Here is a 12,857-nt window from a genome sequence, read left to right on the forward strand (position 1 = left end):
CCAAGAGTTGTACATAGATACTGTAGGTCTACATTTGATTTCTATTTAAAAAGTATCTCAAGCAGAGGTTGTTCTCTACTGGTTAAGGCCATGGTCAGTTGTGGTACCTTGGTATCAGTTTTAAATGTATTCAAACGTATTTTCTTAGTTTGACTCCCTGGTAATTGCTACGATTTGGGACTGTTCAAAGTGCCTGCACTAAAGCTGAACATTCAGAAAACCCGAAGAATGTGATTATCAGTTCACTTTACATTATTACATCCTGAACATTGCACTTGTCGTTTAATGAAGGGTCAATCATGTTAATACAGCTGGAAAAACTAACATTTTGTATAAAAACATTGTACATATTTTTGTATAGTTTATCTCTGGATCAACACATTTAGTGCTATCCGGGATCCTTGGGACGTCCCTACCAAAGATTATGAATATACTGATATACGTCTCTCTGCCCTAACAATGTCGTTGTCCACAAAGCGGCACGGTGGGCTGTCTAGCTCCCGCCTTTCTTTGGATTGGTGGAGAGGAGACATCTCATTATTGTAATCCGTTTTTGAGTATTTGATGAGGGTTGTTGATGTCAATCTCGGGTATTCAATGTCGGGACACTCTATGCTACTAGCCTTATAACATGAATATTCATAGCCATATCCGATATAAAGTGTTTTTTCTCAAAGTTGCTGGGCTGTCACGTGGCCTGCTTATACCCGGACACTCGTAGCAACTTAAATGAGCCATTCATTGCCCTCCATACAAAAACTCCTTGTTTGGTGGGCGAAACAAGGAAAAAAACTCCACCTGTTGGAGGGAGACCGTTTTTCCGCCAAATTGGGCCACTCTTCCTATCTGGTTTAGACTTTCCCGTCTACTCATTGTGGTTGTACAAGCGTCACATCCGCTTTTGACTCAGTGAATACGGTTCTAACGAAACGGAGGCGAGTAGCAGTGTTTCGCTTCACTTGATAACATTATTAGCTAACTAAATAAACCAGTTAATTATCTATCATTTAAGTTTCTATCGACGAGAAATGAGCGACAACGAAAAGGATTTTGGCGAGCGGGTGCGTATTATCAACCACGAACTACCGAAGATTTATTCTTGCCCTAAAATGAGCATACTCAACGACGCCATTTTGCCTAGCTAGGCGGCTAACGTTAGTTAGCACGACCATGATGTAGTTAATAGCATTGATTTGCATCGACTGTATGGATTTTGTACCGTTTATATTTTCTAATTTAATGTCCAGTTACTCATTTATGTTAACATTTAATGTCTTTTCAGTGTATTTTGTAATTTAAAGCTAGCATATGTTAGCCCAAGTGGTTTGCAGCTGTTGTAACGTTAGCTAATTCACATCAAGTAACGTTATATTTTGAATTAACGAGTCTACTGAGACTGCTGTCGAGAAACAGTTACCAATGTACATTTACTCATCATTGCAGGTGAATGGAATATATAACTAACTATAGATTAGTAACTAACTAGCGAAGTGGTTTACGGCTAGAATGTTTAACTTCGTCCTCACTTACTGCTGCAGTCACTTAGCTAATTACAGATTGTACGCCAGATAATGTGACATAACAAAAAATGGTGGATAAATGAAGATGGTTCACCCAGGCCGTTTACCATAAGGGGGGGAAAAAGTCAGTGCCGGTCGATTTAACTGGGTGTCTCCCATAGACACCAATAGACTGGTTGGTTGTTTTTGCGACAAAACTGACGCGTGCGCAGCTATGGAGCGAAATAGAAGGGGTTGGCTTAATTTGAAGGCTGGTTTACAGTTGGTCTATCGACATAGCTGCGCACGCGTCATTTTTGTCGAAAAACAACCAATGTCTATCGACATGTATGGAGACAGTTGTTGCAGTGACATCATTAACATCCTATTGTTGTCTGACATCAAACTTGTCATTATGAAAAAGTATAAATGCAAAATAACAGACTGCATGACAGCAATCACATTTTTTAAAAACCTTTATTTAACTAGGCAAGTCAGTTAAGAACAAATTCTTATTTTCAATGACGGCCTAGGAACAGTGGGTTAACTGCCTGTTCAGGGGCAGAACGACAGATTTGTACCTTGTCAGCTCGGGGATATGAACTTGGAACCTTTCGGTTACTAGTCCAACGCTCTAACCACTAGGCTACCCTGCAAGACAATAGCTGCCTGGTGGTCCAAAATAGCATAACTGCTGTATTTTAACACCATTAGACAAATCAAATGTATTTATATAGCCCTTCGTACATCAGCTGTACATATCTGTACATGCTGTACAGAAACCCAGCCTAAAACCCCAAACAGCAAGCAATGCAGGTGTAGAAGCACGGTGGCTCGGAAAAACTCCCTAGAAAGGCCAAAACCTAGGAAGAAACAGAGAGAGGAACCAGGCTATGTGGGTGGCCAGTCCTCTTCTGGCTGTGCCGGGTGGAGATTATAACAGAACATGGCCAAGATGTTTAAATGTTCATAAATGACCAGCATGGTCAAATAATAATAATCACAGGCAGAACAGTTGAAACTGGAGCAGCAGCACGGCCAGGTGGACTGGGGACAGCAAGGAGTCATCATGTCAGGTAGTCCTGAGGCATGGTCCTAGGGCTCAGGTCCTCTGAGAGAGAGAAAGAAAGAGAGAATTAGAGAGAGCACACTTAAATTCACACAGGACACCGGATAGGACAGGAGAAGTACTCCAGATATTACAAACTGACCCTAGCCCCCCCGACACATAAACTACCGCAGCATAAATACTGGAGGCTGAAGGGGTCAGGAGACACTGGCCCCATCTGATGACACCCCCGGACAGGGCCAAACAGGAAGGATATAACCCCAACCACTTTGCCAAAGCACAGCCCCCACACCACTAGAGGGATATCTTCAACCACCAACTTACCATCCTGAGACAAGGCTGAGTATAGCCCACAAAGATCTCTGCCACGGCACTGTCTGGGTTGGGGGGGCGCCAACCCAGACAGGAAGATCACATCAGTGACTCAACCCACTAAAGTGACACACCCCTCCTAGGGACGGTATGAAAGAGCCCAAGTAAGCCAGTGAAAAGAGGGGAACCGGCCAGGCAGAGACAGCAAGGGCGGTTCGTTGCTCCAGAGCCTTTCCGTTTACCTTCAAACTCCTGGGCCAGACTATACTCAATCATAAACCCATCTCTTTAAAAATGTAATGCAGTATATTTCAATCTAGCAAACCAAGCAACTAAAAGTAACTTTCTAAACAATGTTTTTGTTAGTTTCTAGCTTGTTAGCTAGCTAGCTGGCTAGCCAGTTCAAATAATGACCATATCATAGCTGTCAATGTCTTAAATAAAGCACATTTTTATTCATTATTTAGGGTGTACATCCATAATTATTTTATTCAATGTTTATAAAATAGATATGCATTCAATTGAGAATTGCATCAATAGTCCAAACTCTGTTTCTACCATATCATTCACAAGTTAGACTATTTACTCAGGAGAAATTTGAATGATTAAAGTGAATAGAATGTTATGGCCATGGTCAAAAAGTGGTCACTGCTCAATAGAACTCTCACTGCGCTGCCTTCAAACGTCAACGGACAAGCTAGCTAGTCGCTGCAGGTTCCTGTGTGATAACATGGGGTTTTCTGAAAGGAAATCTGCGGAATACAAAACTAAATTGGGTCTATATATTTATTAATTTACAAAGCTAAGACTTCATTTTAATATCTACCTTCCCGGAGACAATCTGTGGCAGTTTTCATAGTTATTTCTAAGTATTTCCCATTAAATCACCATGGAAACGTTTTGTCTTTTTATATATATATAGATTTTTTTCCACAAAAGTAGTGCACTGGCCTTTACTAGTACTGTATTAGTGGACCGCTGTAGCAAGGGCAAATTGTATATATTAAAAAAAAATATATATATATATATCTTCCCGCTGCTATGCCCACGGAGTATAAATTAAGTGTTTTGACTAGCGACACTTGTCGCATTCAAATTGTCTAAAGACTTGTTGATAGACAAAGTATAAACCAGCCTATAGATTGTTGACAACATCTAAACTATATTTCATCTCCACTGTTTATTGAAAACATAAATATATTTGCACAATGAGCACTTACTTGTCTCTCATGCATCATTACAGTTGTTGGTTAGCTAGGGAATTTTAGCCATATTAGCATAGATGTGACATGAGTCAAAACAAGACATGGTAGCAATAACAACCTACGATTCCCCACATGGCAGCATCTTTTTATTGTTGCTAGCAATCTGACCAATGGCCATCCAGAATCTTAACAACACATGGACTTCTGCCCTATTGGAGCGTGATTTATTTGGACCTTTATTTAACTAGGCAAGCCAGTTAAGAACAAATTCTAATTTTCAATGACGGCATAGGAACAGTGGGTTAACTGCCTTGTTCAGGGGCAGAAAGACAGATTTTTACCTTGTCAGCTCGGGGATTCGATCTTGCAACCTTTCGGGTTACAAGTCCAATGCTTTAACCACTAGGTTACCTGCCGCCCCTGTGCATACAAACCGCCACCGTAGATTTTTCAACTGACCTGTTCTTGGCAGTACTTTTTCCACCGAATCGAGAACGAAGAAAGTATCTTAGAAATGCCAGTTGTGGGTGGTTATACAAAAAACACATATTCAGAAAAATTATAAATCCATGTTTTGTATGGAGTGAGATATGCTTTTAGCATGTGTGTAGTTCTTTGTTTTGGTCGCACTATATAATGCGCTGTCATCTACTTCTACACATGGCCGTGTTGCATAGAAACTACTAGTTTCTGCAAAGATGCTGGGAAATCCTAGATGTGCGCCAGCTAAGCTGGCGAGGAACCATCTTGCACGGTATAGAACATGGATTTATTATCTTTTGAGTTTTTGCTGGTTTTTGTAGAGCTGCCGGCAATTCAAAACAGGCTTTCTAAAGATACTTCTTTGTTCTCGATTCAGGGGAAAAGTATCACAGAGAACAGGTTAGTTGAAAAATCTATGGCGACGGTTTGTATAGGGCCTCTTCAATAGGCCCGGTAATGGACACCAACAATCTTTGGTTATATCACATTATCCGGCGTAAACTCTGTAGCCATTCATTAGCCAGTTATAATGTATCAAGCTCTTCAACATGGCACCACCCATGTGAGAGTACTGTCTCTTTTCTAAAGTTGTTAGTCCTATATTTAGTTGCACTGTAATGGTCCTGCAAAAGCCATTTTTCTTTAAAGTCACACATTAACAAATGTTATACTGAGTGGGGAATTGAAAGGAGTAGCTAATTTACTTTAAACCCTTGCTCAGATGTACCATAGCAGTTCTTCAATCTTGGTCCAAGGGCTTGACGAATCAGATGTGCTAGTACTGGGCTGGAACAAAAGCCTGCACACCTTGTGTGACCCTCGGACTAGGATTAAAGAACACCATGATTTTATAACATTTCTAGTCTTCATTCATCATATTCTGATGTTGTGCATTTCAGAGAAATCAATATACATATTTCCTTAACATTGCTTTGATTTAATGCTTTTCAGGTGAGACAACTTATTTAGTCTGATTTGAGTGTTTACGAGTCTGGTTTTTGCACATTTTGACCTCTGTAGCTCTTATAAAAAAATCAACCCTTTTTATCATCCTTGTCTGTTTTTCGTTAAGGTTGAGTTGGGAAGAAGCAAAATGGCGGAAGAAGTTTCAGATATGAAGTTTGAAGTTGTTAAAGGGCATATTTGATGAAGCTGATGGTGTTGATGCATGCTAATGTAAAATGAAGCTGGCAGAAGCGAGCGGCCACGCTGTCCACTGGTAGAGTGATGTAATGGCAGAAATCAAATGGGAGGAAGGAAGTGGGGGAAGAGGAGAGAAAAATGAAGTCAGAAATGGTGTGAAACGGAAGAAAGAAGAAAAGAGATGGTTGTTTTGAAGTTATGAAGTTAAAGAAGTGATGAAGTTATGAGAAGTGTTCGGGGGTATGGTTAATTCCCTATAGCCTGCTATGTTATTACTACAATCCTATTTCTCTCTCCCTCTCCTTCTGTTTTCTAAAGCAGTGTTTCCCAAGCCATCCCTCAAGGACCCCCAGTCATTACACCTGTTTGTTCTATTCCACCATTGGTATACCTGATTCAACTAAATCTCAAGCTCTGTCTCAAATTGAATCAGGTGTACTAAAACGGAAATGTGCAACAGTGGGGTCCCCTGAGGGATGGCGTGAGAAACACTTCTTAAGCATGCATGCCAACTGTTCCTCCATCTCAGACACATTACCTAGTCCTCAACACGCAAGGTTAAACTCTGCTACGCTGCCTAGAGTGTAAGAGAACAATCCGCTCATCATAGAACTGTGTTAAGATTAACTAGATTAACACCTACTTTAAGCCTATATGATTTCCTTTGGTCGCCTGTAACAGGCAGATCTAGTTACAACAAATACCTGTTGTTAATGAAATGCTATGATTTTTTTTCTCAAACTACTGGAGCTGAAATATAAGAGGGGCCTGTAGCAGGTTTGAGCGAGGTTCCTTCTGTACCTCCTCTCTCTCTATCCTGACTGTTTCTGTTTTTGATTCTGACCTGTATTTATGTGTATCTGGCCCGATCAGGACTCGCGGTCCGCTTCCAGGAGTGTGAGCCCAAGGGGTTCTGGGAAGTCTGCCAGCCGTTCTCCGGCCCATTCCCCAGCCCGCTCCAAAGATGGCTCCAGACACTCCAGGTCTAAGTCCCACTCCCGATCCCGCTCCAAGTCCAGGTAAGAACCCCAGCTCCAAGGAGGTTTTGTGGTGACTCTTTTAGGGGCTGCTGGGTAGCGTAGCGTGTATTTTTGTTCAGGTCCACATAAAGAGCTTGTTTAGATTCTGCTGTGGGCTGATTTCTTTCTTTAGCGGATGGTCGGGGGGCCGGAACATAATTACAAATCATTTGTAGACTGCAAATTGACCGCAAACAGTCCAAACAGATGATACATTTCTATAAGATCACGTATACAGTTGAAGTCAGAAGTTTACATACACTTAGGTTTGAGTCATTAAAACTAATTTTTCAACCACTTCACAAATGTCATGTTAACAAACTATAGTTTTAGCATGTCGGTTAGGACATCTACTTTGTGCATGACACAAGTAATTTTTCCAATAATTGTTTACAGACAGATTATTTAACGTATAATTCATTGTATCACAATTCCAGTGGGTCAGAAGTTCACACACACTAAGTTGACTGTGTCTTTAAACAGCTTGTAAAATTCCAGAAAATGATGGCATGTCTTCAGAAGCTTCTGATAGGCTAATTGGCATCATTTGAGTCAACTGGAGGTGTAACTGTGGATGTATTTCATGGGAAAATCAAATAAAATCAGCCACCAGTTGGAACCCCTGCTTTAAATGTTCTTAACATGTATTTTATTTTATTTTCCTCAGGTCTCGTTCCCACAGGAGCTCCCGCAGGCATTATTCCCGCTCTCGCTCCCGTTCCCACCGCCGCCGTTCCCGTAGCCGTTCCCGAAGCGGGGAATACCGCCGTCGTCGGAGCCACAGCCACTCCCCCATGTCCAACCGCCGCAGGCACATTGGCAACCGGGTACGTATATACACACACACACACACACACACCTCTGGAGACGAGACTCTCTTAGGCAAACCCCACACACAACCCCTATCCTTCTCACAATCCTCCTCTATAGGCCAACCCGGACCCGAACTGCTGCCTGGGTGTGTTTGGTCTGAGCCTGTACACCACAGAGAGAGACCTGAGAGACGTGTTCTCCAAGTATGGCCCCCTGGCTGACGTCAGCATCGTCTACGACCAGCAGTCACGACGCTCCCGCGGCTTCGCCTTCGTCTACTTCGAAGTCCGAGAGGACGCCAATGAGGTAGAAAGGCAGGCAGGGAGGGGTTATTGCAGGGGAAGAACAAAGAAGAATCAGAACTTTTGAGTGAGCATGGAGTGAGCATAAATGTCTTTGTCCCTCTCCTCCACCCTCCCTCTCTGTTTCAGGCTAAGGAGAGGGCTAATGGAATGGAGTTGGATGGGCGGAGGATCAGGGTCGATTTCTCCATCACTAAACGACCACACACTCCCACTCCTGGGATATACATGGGACGACCCACATAGTGAGTGACCGTCTCTCTTAGACTCACGCATCTGGGATGGCCCACGTGATGCACACACACGTTGTACATTCAATGAATCCTCTAACCGTGTGTGTTTTCCAGTGGTGGCGGCGGCGGCAGCAGCAGCAGCGGAGGAGGTGGTGGAGGAGGAGGAGGAGGAAGTGGCGGCCCCAGCTCAAGCTCATCTCGCCGTAGCTCGAAAGATTACGACCGCGGCGGTGACCGTGGTTACGACAGAGGCTACGACCGTGGCTACGATCGCTATGACGACCGAGAGTGCTACAGGTCCTACAGGTGAGACACCTGGCCTGGATCTTATAGTTTAGTGGTTGCTAAGCAGGTCTGTGGCAGTTGGTTGGTGGATGCTTATTGTGTGTTGTCTCTCCAGACGCAGGTCTCCGTCTCCGTACTACAGCCGAGGGGCCTACCGGTCTCGCTCCCGCTCGCGGTCTTACTCCCCACGTAAGTCAACCAGACTTAGCACCGCTTAACATGGTTAACTTGACGGCTAATATTCTAGTGACTCGGTGGTTGGGCCTCAATGTCTAAATGTCTCCCTCCTGTCTCCACAGGCCACTACTGAGCAGAGGGAGAAGAGGAGCAAGATTATACTTTTTGTTAGGGCCAGGGGGGTGGATGTGGGTTTAGGGCCAGGGGGGGTGGATGTGGGTTTAGGGCCAGTGGATGTGGGGTTTAGGGCCAGGGGGGGGGTGGATGTGGGGTTTAGGGCCGGGGGGGGGGGTGGATGTGGGGTTTAGGGCCAGGGTGGATGTGGGGTTTAGGGCCAGGGGGGGGTGGATGTGGATGTGGGGTGTAGGGCCGGGGGGGGGGGGGGGGGATGTGGTGTTTAGGGGGGGGTGGGGGTGGATGTGGGGTTTAGGGCCGAGGGGGGTTTAGGGCCAGGGGGGATGGATGTGGGGTGCATATTTGTGGAAGTTAGGGAAATGGTAAAGGATGTAATTGTGAACTTGATAAACAGTCATTTTTTTTGTTTATTTTAGTTAAATATGTTCAGTTGGTGGATTTCTGTTCTTTCTGTCAATCTTGCAGTTGTGTTGAGAGAAGCTGTTGATTCGTTAATCCAGGGTTCTCCCCAGGATTTTTAAAGACGGTGGTGCTGCTGAGTACAGCGGAACACCTGTAATTCCCATTTCCTGCAATCTTTAGCAAATTTTGGTGGGGTTGTTTTTTTATATAGTGGCGCTGCCAGACCACAAGGTGGCGCAGCGCCCCCTCTTACATTCTTTGGGGAGAACCCTGTTTAATCCATCTGATCTGTATTTTGTATCACCAGGCTCCTTTTTAATGGGTAGATGTGTTGAAGTACAGTGATATTTAGTGCACGATAGGCTCTAGGGGAGAGGGCCCAAGGTAAATGCAGCTCTAGGATCTGATTACCTTACCCCCAATTCTAACCTTAACCTTTAGGTTGATAAAAAAAATCTCACCCTTTATCAGTGGTTAGGGGGTAACTTCTTCCTGCTGTATGTTTGGGAGAAGAGCCAAGAGCTAGAAGCTCTACCCTAGTTCAGTGCTGTGTGTATGGGTGTACCATGATTTTAAGTCTGCAGTATTCCAAGCAATAAAACTGCATCTTTTCAATTTTTTTGTCCGTCAATACTTTCTTCATTTCTCCTGTACTTAGTGTGTTGCAAACTGGTGAACATTCTGTGAGGAATATGTAAGGCTATAGGAATTGGTAAACCTTACTGCTTTTTTGTGTAACGCCTTGAATCCCGGCCTATCTGTTTTCTAGCACAATTATCAGTGGGGTGGAGCTTATGCCTCGATCATACCGACAGATCACACACTCAATCGCTGGTTGAAAACTGTTTTCTGCCCCTCCCAAAATATATAATTTGTAGATAATTGGCCCAAGCCAGGATCAAGCCTGGCCTGTTGAGGAGTGCCAAACTCCATCCTAGCTGGAGGGGTGCTCTCATCTTATCTATGAAGATAGACAGGGTTCTAACTTCTCTTGCTCCACAATGAGAGAGTGCAGGCCAGGCAGCAGGCTGTTAGCCAGCCTGCCAGCTTAGTGGAGTCTGCCACAAGCATGGTCAGTGTGGTCTGTTCAGCTATCCCTATTGAGACTGTCTGTGCCTCGATTTAGGTTGGGCAAAACTAAACATGGAGGTGTTCGCCTTAGCAATCTCACTGGAATAAAGACCTCCATTCCTGTCATTATAGAAAGAGATCGTGATACATCTCAAAATAGGGCTACTTAATGTTAGATCCCTCACTTCCAAGGCAGTTATAGTTAATGAACTAATCAATCATAATCTTGATGTGATTGGCCTGACTGAAACATGATTTAAGCCTGATTCATTTACTGTGTTAAATGAGGCCTCTCCTGGTTACACTAGTGACCATTTCCCCTGTGCATCCCGCAAAGGTGGAGGTGTTGCTGACATTTACAATACCCCCCCCCCCCCAAAAAAAATGTTTTTTTTTTACTTCGTTTTCAGCTTTTGAGCTTCTAGTCATGAAATCTATGCAGACTACTCGATCACTTTTTATAGCTACTGTTTACAGGCGTCCTGGGCCGTATACCGCGTTCCTCACTGAGTTCCCTGAATTCCTATCGGACCTTGTAGTCATAGCAGATAATATTCAAATTTTTGGTGACTTTAATTTTCACATGGAAAAGTCCACAGACCCACTCCAAAAGGCTTTCGGAGCCATCATCGACTCAGTGGGTTTTGTCCAACATGTCTCTGGACCTACTCACTGCCACAGTCATACTCTGGACATAGTTTTGTCCCGTGGAATAAATATTGTGGATCTTAATGTTTTTTCTCATAATCCTGGACTATCGGACCACCATTTTATTATATTTGCATTGCAACAAATAATCTGCTCAGACTCCAACCAAGGATCATCAAAAACCGTGCTAGAAATTCTCGGACAACCCAAAGATTCCTAGATGCCCTTCCAGACTCCCTCCACCTAACCACCTAGCTGAGGAACTCAATTTAACCTAGATGAGGTATTCCCAACTGGGGTACGCGTACCCCCAATGCTGTCGAGGGTACGCCAAATAAAAATGTGATTTACATTTTCAAACAGTCCATTTAATATTTTCCAACGGGGCTATACATTTGGGTGAGTTTTTTTTCTCTCGCCTGAGTAGCCTTGTTTCACTGCCAAAAATAAAATTAAACCATCTAGTGTTCAGCGAAATAACACAATGTCAAATACAGGTAGCCTAGTCAAATAATTAACATCCAATCACATTAACCGTTACTCTCACGGGAATTCCACTATGTAGCTACACGTAGCTGCTGCTCATGTTGGTATCTGTACTGATGGCGCAAAAGCCACGACAGGTAGACATAGTCGAGTGGTAACGCACGTGCAAGCAGTTGCTCCCGACGCCACTTTGGGTACACTGCAGCATCCACGGAGAGGCTCTTGCTGCCTGACAGCTTGAAAGATGTTTTGGACACTAGTGTAAATGGTTAACTTTGTTAAAGCAAGGCCCCTGAACTCTTGTGTATTTTCTGCACTGTGCAATGATATGTGCAGCAACCATGTAACGCTTTTACATCTTACAGAAGTGCGCTGGTTATCAAGGGGAGAAGTATTGAACATTTTTTTTTATTGAGAGACTAGTTTAAAGTTTTCACTTGTCTGGCCGCTTGCGTGATGACGAGTTTCTCACACGACTCCTATCTGGGTGATGTTTTTCCTCCCTTGAATGATCTGAATTACAGCAACTTTTCGCAACTATATTCAATGTGCGGGACAAAATTCAGGCTTTGATTAAGAAGTTGGAGCTCTTCTCTGTCTGCATTAACAAGGACAACACACAGGTCTTTCCATCATTGTATGACTTTTTTTTGTGTGTAAATGAACTCAAGCTTACGGACTATGTCAAATGTCATATAGTGAAGCACACGAGTGAGTTGGGTGCGCAATTACGCAGGTACTTTCCCGAAACGGATGACACAAACAACTGGATTCGTTATCCCTTTCATGCCCTGCCTCCAGTCCACTTACCGATATCTGAACAAGAGATGAAGGTTTTACTACTAACCTACAAAGCATTACGTGGGCTTGCTCCTTGACCTATCTTTCCGATTTGGTCCTGCCGTACATACCTACACGTGCGCTACGGTCACAAGACGCAGGCCTCCTTAATGTCCCTAGAATGTCTAAACCAACAGCTGGAGGCAGGGCTTTCTCCTATAGAGCTCCATTTTTATGGAATGGTCTGCCTACCCATGTGAGTCTCTCTGCCTGGCGGGTTCCCCTCTCTCCACTGGAATTCTCTGCCTCTAACCCTATTATGGGGGCTGAGTCACTGGTTTACTGGTGCTCTTCCATGCCATCCCTACGAGGTGTGAGATCTGACCTGATCTTCTTGTCTGGGTTGGCGCCACCCTCAGGTTCGTGCTGTGGGGGAGATCTTCGTAAGCTATACTCGGCCTTGTCTCAGAATAGTAAGTTGGTGGTTTGTTGATATCCCTTCAGTGGTGTGGGGGCTGGGGCTTGGCAAAGTGGGTGGGGTTATATCCTGCCTGGTTAGCCCTGTCCGGGGGTATCGTTGGACGGGGCCACAGTGTCTCCCAACCCCTCCTGTCTCAGCCTCCAGTATTTATGCTGCAATAGTTTATATGTCGGGGGGCTAAGGTCAGTCTGTTATATCTGGAGTATTTCTACTGTCTTATCCGGTGTCCTGTGTGAATTTAAGTATGGTCCCTCTAATTCTCTCTGAGGATCTGAGCCCTAGGACTACCTGGCCTGATGACTCCTTGCTGTCCC

General features: G+C 44.1%; 1 protein-coding gene across 2 annotated transcripts; it reads left to right on the forward strand.

The window, feature by feature from the left end:
- Window positions 1-888: 888 nt before the first annotated feature.
- Window positions 889-9,692, forward strand: LOC110528893 (transformer-2 protein homolog beta). 2 transcript variants are annotated; one of them, XM_090240279.1, is made up of 9 exons: window positions 904-1,061; window positions 5,641-5,951; window positions 6,585-6,730; window positions 7,398-7,557; window positions 7,661-7,849; window positions 7,975-8,090; window positions 8,193-8,384; window positions 8,479-8,552; window positions 8,663-9,692. In XM_090240279.1, the coding sequence occupies exons 4-9, from the start codon at window positions 7,525-7,527 to the stop codon at window positions 8,671-8,673; spliced, it is 615 nt and encodes a 204-aa protein (XP_090096405.1). In that variant the 5' UTR covers window positions 904-1,061; window positions 5,641-5,951; window positions 6,585-6,730; window positions 7,398-7,524; the 3' UTR covers window positions 8,674-9,692. The 2 variants fall into 2 exon arrangements, with proteins under 2 accessions (XP_036838693.1, XP_090096405.1); XM_036982798.2 differs by lacking the exon at window positions 5,641-5,951 and having other exon boundaries at window positions 889-1,061.
- The last annotated feature ends 3,165 nt before the right edge of the window (window positions 9,693-12,857 follow it).

The sequence above is a fragment of the Oncorhynchus mykiss genome, chromosome 7 (genome assembly GCF_057628025.1).
Source record: "Oncorhynchus mykiss isolate SJ-2025 chromosome 7, ASM5762802v1, whole genome shotgun sequence".
Lineage (NCBI taxonomy): Eukaryota > Metazoa > Chordata > Actinopteri > Salmoniformes > Salmonidae > Oncorhynchus > Oncorhynchus mykiss.

Excerpts from the sequence above, each read along its gene's own strand:
- LOC110528893 (XM_036982798.2), top strand. The coding sequence starts at position 1,029 with ATGAGCGACAACGAAAAGGATTTTGGCGAGCGG. Across the intron at positions 7,558-7,660 it reads GCAGGCACATTGGCAACCGG|GCCAACCCGGACCCGAACTG; the intron begins GTACGTATATAC and ends CCTCCTCTATAG. Across the intron at positions 8,385-8,478 it reads GAGTGCTACAGGTCCTACAG|ACGCAGGTCTCCGTCTCCGT; the intron begins GTGAGACACCTG and ends TTGTCTCTCCAG.